Genomic DNA, 11952 nt, shown 5'->3' on the forward strand with positions numbered 1-11952 from the left:
TATGGGTTTAGCCTTGAAGCTATCTACACTTGTGAAAGAAATCCCTGCCCTCATAAAGTTGACTGCTTTCTTTCTCGTCCCACTGAGAAAACCATTTTTATTTGGTTTATGCTGGTGGTTTCTTTAGTATCTCTAGGACTGAACATTATTGAGTTGTTCTATGTAATTTTTAAACATGCCAAAGATGGCATTAAAGGTAAAAAAGATCCGTATCCTATCACAAGTGATGCAAATCCAACAAAAGATTGTGGATCTCCTAAGTATGCTTACTTTAATGGCTGTTCTTCTCCAACTGCACCGATGTCACCACCAGGCTACAAGCTTGTTACTGCAGATAGAAACCCTTCCTCCTGCCGTAATTACAACAAGCAAGCGAGCGAACAAAACTGGGCTAATTACAGTGCAGAACAAAATAGAATGGGCCAAGCTGGAAGTACAATTTCAAACACTCATGCACAACCATTTGATTTTCCGGATGAGCACCAGAATGGCAAGAAAATGGCACCAGGCCATGAAATGCAGCCTCTCAGTATACTAGACCATAGGCCTTCAAGCAGAGCAAGCAGTCATGCAAGCAGCAGACCAAGACCTGATGACCTTGAGATCTAATTCACTTTTTATATGCCATAGAAGGCAGATATGTTCCTTGGAGGAGGTACTTCACAGTCTCGGACATTAAACAGACTGGTAGACTCAGTAAAGTTACTTTATAATGATGTGGGAGGTACACATTGATATTTAAGTAGCTGAATGTATCCTTTATTTCATCAAAATAGAGTAACAAATAATGAGACATCAAACAATCCATGTGTTCAAAGGTATTGTAAAACCGGTGGTGGATCCCATAATACTTAGATCAAGAGGAATTTCTCGTGAAGGATCACAGTTTGACCATCTGGAACAGTTTAGAGATTAACCTGAAGACAATGCCTAAGAAGACAATTAGTAGCAAGGGTCCAAAAAAAGGGTGTTTTTGTAGAGTGGAGAAAGTTTTCGTTTTCATGGTTAATCAATTCCTTTTTATTTCTACATTTGCATCTGATGAAAAAATGTAGGGTAGGTTCAACCAAAGCATTAGAATCACAGGACCCACGGTAGTGTGGAGAGTTTAGTATGGCAGAGAACATTACTTTTGGATCATATTCTTCATGACCACTATGTTGATCTGTTGAGAACATTATACTATACTTCAAGGTTCACATGGTATTTCTCAATTTAATTCTGCAGTCGTCACTTTAGTTTTAGCCATCACTGTGAGCAAGTTTTCAACCGTAAATTGAATACCCATGTATTTGTAGCTATTTTACTGAATCTTGGTTTTCTTAATTTTCATTCTGCTTATTGTTTCAGCATGAATATAATGTAAATTCTTCAACATAAATATTGTTTATAAATAAATTATAATCTTTGCCCATGAAAAAAACTATAGAAACTTATGGAATACAACTATATTGAGCATCCAGTAGATTATTTTTCCGGATGTGCTTCCTGTAATGTGTTTCCCAGATAAGTCTTAATAAGACTTCTGGTACAAATTCACTATCTCCTTCTATCTTTTAGAATGTTTTACACTTTTTTTTTAAGAATGTTAAAATTAAATGGAAATAAGTAACTTTTGTCAGGGACCCTGAACGAATGCATACATGAGCTGGAGAAATGCGCAGCACTTGGGATGTTTCAAAAGTAAAAGATGGATAGGAAATTAGGTACGTCAAATTGTTATAGATAAAAGGCTTTAGCTCCAATATTAAGAGATTATTACGTGGATGCTAATTATTTAATATATGTTTGCAGATCACCAGTGTTTCTTGGGTCCCAATACATGTAGTAACTTTGCCCAACTAACCAGCCCTCCCAGACAGTATTCACTTTGACTAAAAGGAATAGGTGACCTTTGACATATAAGGATGTTGGGAATCATTGGAGACTGGCCTTTTCACAAAGTAGTGATTACAGGAGTTCTGTTAGTTCTACTTCTATTTCTTTTTCCTCTCCAATCCATATGGTTGGTTTTCTTTACATAATTTTACGGATGTGATATTGTTATGTGTTTTTCTGTCTTAGATTTATTTCATAAATGATTTCATTTTTCCAATTGTAACAAAAAAAGCTTGAATGATAGTGATAATGTAGTACTGTAAAATACTTTGCTTAGAGCTGGAATATGGCCTAATATAGCTGCATGGGCTGTGTTAAGAGGAGAAATGTACCACTTTCTAGAATCCCAAAGAATATCTCACTATGGCAAGAACAGAAACTATTCCAGAATTTTGCTCCTTCATTTTCTCAATACTTAAAAGGGGCATATTTTACACTGCCTTGGACAAATGCCCTCTTGAGGCATGTTTAATCGCGAGTCTTGGTCCTTCGGATTATGGACTTCCCTAGTATATAAAGCCTGGGAGCTTTATTCATTATCTCAGGTATTTAATCCCATCTATTTCAATATTAGGATTCCATGCCATAGACATTTTGATTTATGATCCATTAGTGGATTGACGGATTTCCTTCCCTAGGAGATATACTGAAGTGCCAAGTTATTTAAGAGGAATTGTCAACAAGGGGGCAACCCCTATTATAATCACATCCTTCGACTCTGCTTGGGATCTACAGTTTCAATTATAGGCTTCTGAATTAATAATACTGCACATGTATACATGCATTTCAATGAGGAAGCACAAAGTGAAATATACTAAGAATAGGCATCTAGGAGGAAATACATTTCTGCCTGAAGGGCCCACTTTTGTGAATTTTTTTTTGTAATTAAGTACTGTACTCTAGGTTTTATTACTCTTAAGAGACTCGTTTTGTATTTTTAATTGTGATCTGGTTGCTCCAACCAATGGTATTTTTTGCACTTGGAATATGTTTAGATTGCAAGGGTCTGGAAATATACTTGTTCATTAATACCCTTTTGGCTAATTTATTTTAAAGGGGTTGTCCACTACTAGGACAACCCCTTCTTGATCTGAAAGTTTTGCCGCCGTGAAAAAAACACTAATCTTCTGTGCCGGTGTCGTCCCAGCAGGGTCAGCACTCGGGGCTCACGTGAGGTTGTTATGACACTTGAGCACTGCCCCACTCAGTGCTGGCTTAACTGTGCCCACATTCAGATGTATTAGCAATCAAGAGGAAGTTACTGGCAAACCTCAGGTCTCACTTCCTCTTGATTGCATATACACCTGAAGGCAGGGACATTGATGTCAGAGCTGATTGGGCGAATGGCTCGTGTCATAACAACTGCATATGAGCCCCAAGAATGCGAGTGTCAACACCATTGTAATGGAGCTGGCACGGTAGGCAAGTATAAGTGTTTTTACTTTCACGGGGAAAACACTCAATGTGAGAAGGAGTTGTCCTGGTAGTGGCAAACCCCTTTATGCAGCACAACTGTTAAATATGCATAGTATACAATTGTAGGGCACCAGGGGGTTAAACATCTCTACTTAATATTCACAGTACCATGATCTTCATCTAGAAATAAAGATCCAGATAGCATGTGTGCAGTATGTATGACTATTAATATTTGACAAAGAGAAAGTTATCTACCGTACGCAAGAGTAATTGTCATTGATATTTTCCATAAACTACTGTTGATTTTAGTTTTGATGCATGTATGCATTCATGGTTCATTAGCACATGGTTTTCAAAGTGCCTAATTTAGACAATAAAGTTCTACTTTAGTAATAAATGTTGTAGCGTTGTTTTCCTTTTGCCTCCAAGAAAAGGGATTTTATGCATTATTAGCTCATTTGTAATTTTGCAGTAGAAATACAGTGGGTACGGAAAGTATTCAGACCCCTTTACATTTGTCACTCTTTGAATCATTGCAGTGATTTGGTAAATTCAAAAAAGTTCATTTTTCACATTAATGTACACTCTGCACCCCATCATAACAAAAAAAACAGAAATGTAGAAATTTTTGCAAATTTAACAAAAAAGAAAAACTGAAATATCACATTGTCATAAGTAGTCAGACCCTCTGCTCAGATACTCATATATAAGTCACATGCTGTCCATTTCCTTGTGATCCTCCTTGAGATGGCTCTGCTCATTCATTGGAGGCCAGCTGTGTTTAATTAAACTGATAAGACTTGATTTGGAAAGGCACATACCTGTCTATATAAGACCTTACAGCTCACACTGCATGTCAGAACAAATGAGAATCATGAGGTCAAAGGAACCGGCCAAGGAGCTCAGAGACAGAATTGTGGCAAGACACAGATCTGGCCAAGATTACAACAGAAATTCTGCAGTACTCAAGCTTCCTAAGAGCACAGTGGCCTCCATAATCCTTAAATGGAAGAAGTTTTGGACCACCAGAAGTCTTCCTAGACCTGACCGTTCAGCCAAACTAAGCAACCATGGGAGAAGAGCCTTGGTAAGAGAGGAAAAGAAGAACCCCAAGATAACTGTGGCTGAGCTCCAGAGATGCAGTAGGGAGATGGAAGAAAGTTCCACAAAGTCAACTATCACTGCAGCTCTCCACCAGTCGGGCCTTTATGGCAGAATGGCCAAGTACAGAGATATCCTGTATGAAAACCTCTTCCAGAGTGCTCTGGACCTCAGACTTAACCGAAGGTTCACCTTCCAACAAGACAATGGCCCTAAGCACACAGCTAAAAGAACAAAGGAGTGGCTTCAGAACAACTGAATGTGACCATTCCTGACTGGCCCAGCCAGAGCCCTGACCTAAACTCAATTGAGCATCTCTGGAGAGACCTGAAAATGGGTGTCCACCAATGTTCACCACCCAACCTGACGTAACTGAATAGGGCCTGCAAGGAAGAATTGCAGAGGATCCCCAAATCTAGGTGTGAAAAACTTGTTGCATCATTCCCAAGAAGATTCATGGCTGTACTAGCTCAAAAGGGTGCTTCTACTCAGTACTGAGCAAAGGATCTGAATACTTATGACCATGTGATATTTCAGTGTTTCTTTTTTAAGAAATTTGCAAAAATTGCTACTTTTCTGTTTTTCAGTCAAGATGGCGATCAGAGTGTACATTAAAGGGAACCTGTCGCCCCCAAATCGAAGATGAGCTAAGCCCACCAGCATCAGGGGCTTATCTACAGCATTCTGCAATGCTGTGGAAAAGCCCCTGATGTATCCTGAAAGATGAGAAAAAGAGGTTAGATTATACTCACCCAGGGGCGATCCCGCTGCGGTATGGTCCGATAGGAGTCGCGGTTCGGGGCCTCCCATCTTCTTATGATGACGTCCTCTTCTAGTCACGCTCCGGCGCAGGCATACTTTGTCTGCCCTTGTCTGCAGAGCAAAGGACTGCAGTACGCAGGTGCCAGGAAAGGTCAGAGAGACAGGCGCCTGCGCACTGCAGTACTTTGCTCTACCCTCAACAGGGCAGACAAAGCACACCTGCGCTGGAGCCGCAGCGTGAATACAAGAAGAGGACATCATCGTAAGATGATGGGAGGCCCTGGACCGTGACGCCCATCGTACCGGGACCGCCCCTGGGTGAGTATAATCTAACCTCTTTTTCTCATTTTTCAGGATACATCGGGGCTTATCTACAGCATTAAAGAATGCTGTAGATAAGCTCCTGATGCTGGTGGGTTTAGCTCACCTTCGATTTTGGGGGTGACAGGTTCCCTTTAATGAGAAAAAAATGAACTTTCTTGAATTTACCAAATGGCTGCAATGAAACAAAGAGTGCAAAATTTAAAGGGGTATGAATGCTTTCCACACCCACTATATATTTAAAGGCACCATGCCACGTGAAAAGACACTATTAACCTGCAGATGAAAGGTTCATCTGCAGGTTAATAGTGTTCTGAAGCTGCCTAGCTCTCGCAATTATCGTCCCACGGCTTTGATTAAATTACATTTGTTTCCTCCCCCTGGGAGCTTTATGATTTGAGCCACAGGGGTGGCCCCAGCATGCATTCAGTCACTGCTCTGTGCATAGAAAATGGTGGCTGAATACATGTTCCCACCCTGACTGACAGCTCACTCAACATTAGATCTGGCTGTCAGTCAGTCAGCGCACTTGGGCACGCTAGTGTCATTTATGCTTGGTGTGTGTGGGTGGCTACTCTATGACTCTTTCTGCACGTGTGTTTGTGTCTTTGCTCTAGACTGTACATGTTGGCAGGCAGGTTGCACACTTATGCAGTTTCGTGCCCTTGGCTCAACACCTGAGTCTCTAGTCTGCTACATGCTTAGGGTGCCGGTCAGGCACAGGATCAGTAGTGTCATGATTGGGGTAACTAGCCGCTTGGCTTACCATCTGTTTCGTTCTTGTGTGCAGTTAGAACAGTTCAGCTACAGAGCATACTCAACCCTTATACTATATTTCTCGGTGAAAGCACCAGGGTACTATACCTAGCATCAAAGAACTATCTCTCTTGGCTCAGCATCTGCTTCATTTGTGTGTTCAGTTAGCACAGTTTAGTTGCAAGCCTAGTCCACGTGCTATTATCCCTGTGACGCTAACAGGGTATAGTACTTCGCATACTCTTTCCTATACGTCTTGGTGAAGTAACTGAGCTTGGTACTCTGTGTTCCGTTCACACTGAGTGGCGTTAACTCAGTGTGTTCAAGGTAATGCTTGCTGTTGTGTTCCGTCATTGTTCACACTAGCAGCAGTTATACATCTCTGCACGGTGGACCTCAGGTTGCAAATGCACATTATTTTATATTTTATTTAGTGCAATCTGCCAACTCTAGCAATATCTACAGGTTAATAGAATTTTTTCATATAACAGGTTCCCTTTGAACATTGCAGCACACACAAAAAACACATAATATTAATTTTATAAGTCTTTTATTGAAACATACAATGTAAAGTCTAATTACCTTATCTTGACTACAGTTTTGTAATAATAGATTAAAGAAAATAATTGGCTTTCTGAAAAAAATCAAATACTTTTTGGAATGCTCTCAGAATGTTATTAACCTAACAACAACTAAATTTTTACTGTTCTTTCATCAAACACTGCATAAATTATTAGTACAATTAAATAAGAGATGCTTTGTAATATATTTAAGTAAATATATGCTTCTTTCTGCACTTGTGAGCCACTTCTCCCTCCGCCAACTAAAGGCAACTTGAGAGCTTCCCTACAAGCAACAAGTATTTATTGCAATCTTTATACCCTTCCAAAAAGCTATTTTTATTGTTGTATTGATTACTGCATATGACAAAAAATGTTATAACTCTAGTGGCAATCTGATAATTAGTGAGTTACTTATCATGAGGGCCTTGATTTCCCTAGATTAGTCATACAATTAATCATGAATACTTACACAACATGAGCAGCAATAAAGAAAAATGTTCTAGAAACACACACTAGGGTAAATATCAAAACCAACACAAGAGACAAGAGTGCAGAAAGGTCTCATAAAATTTAACATCTTTAATTAATATATAATTAAAAAATATGAAAAACAAACATACAGAAAAACAGAGCATTCCCACAAATGGTACCAGTACACACATAAATTGTAAAAATCAATAAATTTGAAATGACTAAAAAGTTTAAAACATGCACCCCTGGTCTAAGATCTTAATGCTATGACTATCCATAGAAGATCTGGTAAAATAATCAGGGATACCCCCTGATGAAGCTGCGGGTGAAACGCGCGTAGTGGCCATTGGACCAGTACACATCTGGACATGCCATTTAGGTGTAAGCATTACTTACCTTCATTATTTTACAAGATCTTCTATGGATAGTCATAGCACTAATCTCTTAGACTAGGGGTGGCTACTGCATATTCTAAACTTTTTTGTCTTTTCAAATTTATACATTTTTACACTTTATGTGTGCACTATTACCATTAGTATGGATACTTTGTTTTTTCTGTATATATGTTTTTCATATTTTTAAATTATATGTTAATAAAAGATGTTAAATTTTATGAGACCTTCCAGCATTCTTGTCTCTTGTGTTGGTTTTGATAATATTAATCATGCTTTCATGCCCCTTTGGGTGTGAGTAACATGATTTGCAATTGCAGTGTCACCCCTAGCTCTTAGCAAATCTATGACCCCCGAAAATGCACAATATGTATTCTAGCTTCACCACCTACTGCGCATTCCAAGAAAGGCAGTAGGGACAAACGATACAGCCACCTGCGAGATTTGCAGAGCAGATGGGAACAGCTGTCTGAGTGCTGCATCACTGCAACCTCCCTGGACATACACAGTGCAGTGATGGAGCAGGGTTATGTACACTCAGTTTAATGTGCATTATGAGGGAGGCAGAGATTTGCAAAGATTCAGTGGTGACACAATGTTAGGGCTAGCGGAACGCAAAAAATAATTAGAAAGATAGAGTAAGGTGCGTTCGCAGCCCGGGTCCACCGTGCAGAGATGGAACCTGCTGCTAAGTAATGACGGACTATCTGGCGGTACAATATGGATTCACACACGGGTTAACTTCACCCAGTATGAAGAAAACAGTACCGCACAAAGAGTGCAAGCAAGGAGTCACAGAACTCTACCCCTAGACTCGGGATTAGAGTACAACTAGACCTCTTGCGCTCGACACCGCAACTGGGGTGTCAGTGTAACTGAAATAATAATTTAAATGCACAGGATTGTGTGCGGTGCAGCTCTGGTGGACGCCACTAACCACCCAGGCTTGGGCAAGGAAAGTGCTGTGAAAGCGCACTGCGCCGCACTGGCAGTCAAAGCAATTTGACCCTGTTTTGTGTGTCACGTGTTGATAGCAAGTCGGGCGCTAGATAGCAATCATCCACCTTACATGAGCAGTCATACACAAGGGAGGGGATAATTAATGAGCAACTTTCACACGTCAACACACACACATTTACAAGTGTACACTAGCACATGGCCGAGCGGCCATGCAAACCTTTTATAGTGGCAGTGCTACAAGACCTTCCAGATGGTCCAATAGGAGCCGCAACAGGACCTGAGCATGTGACCCCCGACCTCCAATGGGAGGTCGTCACGTGGGCATGCTCAGTAAGGGAAAAGCAGGACTTAGTCCCAGAAAGACCTGCTCGCTGCTGAACATTGCTGGCTATAAGGACAAGGCCTGGAAGGGCAGTAGTAACCAGTCGTCCAGTATCAGCCTGAGCTAGACGCTGGGACCGACGTCTCCGCTGAGCAGACTCCTCTGCAGCTGGAGAAGAATGGGAGATCACAACGGAGATGGTTTGAGATTCCCCCTGTGCAGAGGCGGGAACTCGACACCTAACATTACCCCCCTCCTTGGACCTCGCTACGCTCGAAGGCAGCAATGAGCTGTGGAGCTCGAATATGCTCAGCAGGCTCCCAGGACCTGTCCTCTGGGCCATAACCCTTCCAATCCACCAAATAGAATTTTTTGAAACGTACCACCTTGCACCCCAAAAGAGCAATCACCTCGTAATCATCCGTAGACGAACCCGATGTCCCGGCAGATGACTCGGAAAACCGGGACATGTATACGGGCTTCAAGAGAGACACATGAAAGGTGTCGGTGATACCTAGGCGTGGAGGAAGGGCGAGACGGTAGACCACAGGGTTAACCTGTTCGAGGACCTTGAAGGGACCCAAGTAGCAAGGTGCAAACTTAGTGGACTCAACACGCAGCCTGATGTTACGGGTGGAGAGCCACACTAAGTCGCCAGGAGCAAAGGTCGGAGCGGGGCGCCGATGAGCATCAGCGGAGGACCTCATTCTCTCCTTGGAGGCCCAAATGGCATCCTGAGTGCGGTCCCAAATGTCCCGTGCCTCCACAGCCCAGTCTGCCACCCTGAAGTCGGCGCAAGACACGGGCATGGGCACAGGGACACGCGGATGCTGGCCGTAATTTAGGAGGAATGGAGTCTGACCGGTGGAGTCGGCTACGGCGTTGTTAAGCGCAAACTCTGCTCACGGTAGCAAGGATGCCCAGTTATCCTGCCTGGCAGAAACAAAATGTCATAAATATGTGACCAGGGTCTGGTTGACCCTCTCTACCAACCCATTCGTCTTGGGATGATATGCCGAAGAGAGAATCAACTCAATACTGAGTTGACGACAATGCTCTTTCCAGAATCGAGATGCAAACTGGGGACCCCGGTCACTGACATTTTTGTCTGGCATACCGTGTAGGCGAAAGATATGCTTAATGAACAACACAGCCAGAGCCCGTGCAGAAGGTAGCCGTGGAAGAAGCACCAAGTGCACCATTTTGGAAAAATGGTCGGTGATCACCCAGATAAAGGTGCAGTTACAAGACTTGGGTAAGCCCACCACAAAATCCATCCCGACCATCTCCCAGGGCCTGTCCGCCACCGGCATGGGGTAAAGCAACCCAGCTGGCCGTTGCCGAGGAGACTTGTTCTTGGCGCAGGAAACACATGCCCGAACATAGTCTGCGACATCATGAGCCATATGCGGCCACCAGTACATCTTCGCCAAGAGCTCAGATGTCCTCTTGGTCCCAAAGTGTCCACCCACCATGGACGAGTGAGCCCAAGAGAGAACCTCCGGTCGCAAATTAGATGGAATGAAAGTCTTGCCTGGGGGCACAGACTCTAGCGAAACCGGAACCACCATTCTCAGGCTCTCTGAAGGGACAATAAGCCGAGGCTCCTCCTCCTCCCCCACAGATGACACAACAGAGCGAGAGAGCGCGTCGGCCCAAATGTTCTTCTCCCCAGAAAGAAAATGGAGGGAGAAATGAAACCGGGAGAAGAACGAGGACCATCTGGCCTGGCGAGAATTTAACCGCTGGGCTGTCTGCAGGTACACCAAATTTTTATGATCTGTGAAGACTTGGAAGGGAAAACGAGCTCCCTCCAAGAGATGTCTCCACTGCGAGAAAGCCAACTTCATGGATAGCAACTCCCTGTCCCGATGGAAAAATTCCTCTCTGCTGACGAGAAGGTCTTAGAATAGAAGAAGCAAGGATGCTTCTGACCTTGAGCATACTTTTGGAAGAGGACTGCTCCAGCACCAACAGATGAGGCATCCACCTCCATGATAAATGGCTTATCTACATCGGGGCGATGTAGGATGGGAGCGCTAGCGAAGTGTGACTTTATGGAGTTAAAGGCCTTGGAGACCTCCTCAAACCACAATTTGGGATTTGCCCCCTTCTTGGTGAGGGCAACCAAGGGAGCTACCAAAGTTGAGAAGTGTGGAATGAACTGGTGATAATAATTAATGAACCCCATAAAGCGCTGCACCGCTTTAAGAGAATGGGGTTCCTGCCAGTCCATCACAGCGTGTAGTTTGGCAGGATCCATAGGCAATCCCTGGTCGGAGATGATATAGCCAAGGAATGGTAAGGACTCCTGCTCGAACATACACTTCTCCAACTTTGCATAGAGGGAGTTTGCCCGTAGGAGGTCGAAGACTTTGCAAACATCTCTCCGATGGGAGTCAATATCTGGAGAGTAGATGAGAATATCATCCAGATAGACTACAACCAAGGTGGAGAGCATATCCCAGAAGATGTCATTCACAAAGTCTTGGAAAATGGCTGGGGCATAACAGAGCCCGAAGGGCATCACCAGATATTCATAGTGCCCATCCTTGGTGTTAAAAGCCGTCTTCCATTCGTCCCCCTCACGGATGCGAATCAGGTTGTAAGCACCCCGCAGATCTAATTTAGTAAATACCCTTGCTCCCCGAAGCCTATCAAAGAGCTCAGATATCAAGGGCAAAGGATAGTTATTCTTAACGGTGATGGCGTTAAGACCCCTGTAGTCTATGCATGGACGCAATTCCCCATTCTTCTTCTGCACGAAGAAGAACCCTGCCCCAGCAGGTGACACTGACTTCCTAATGAATCCTCTTGCCAGATTTTCCTGGATGTACTGTGACATTGCCTCCGTCTCCGGGAGAGATAATGGATAGACTCAACCCCGGGGAGGCTCAGCACCAGGCAAGAGATCAATAGGACAGTCATAGGGGTGATGGGGCAGAAGGGTCTCCACCGCCTTTTTGGAGAACATAAGACCAATATTGCTTGGAGAGAGAGGATAAATCTG

At 43.2% G+C, this 11952-nt stretch overlaps 1 protein-coding gene across 1 annotated transcript in view; it reads left to right on the plus strand.

Moving 5' to 3' along the window:
- GJA1 (gap junction protein alpha 1) overlaps positions 1-3691 on the plus strand; it is a 9765-nt gene extending 6074 nt beyond the window's left edge. Inside the window, exon 2 of the mRNA XM_069726219.1 lies at positions 1-3691. This exon is cut by the window's left edge and continues 544 nt beyond it. Within this exon, the coding sequence (XP_069582320.1) occupies positions 1-609 (609 nt within the window). The 3' untranslated portion in view covers positions 610-3691.
- Positions 3692-11952: the final 8261 nt, after the last annotated feature.

This window comes from Ranitomeya imitator, chromosome 5 (genome assembly GCF_032444005.1).
Source record: "Ranitomeya imitator isolate aRanImi1 chromosome 5, aRanImi1.pri, whole genome shotgun sequence".
Classification (NCBI taxonomy): Eukaryota; Metazoa; Chordata; class Amphibia; order Anura; family Dendrobatidae; genus Ranitomeya; species Ranitomeya imitator.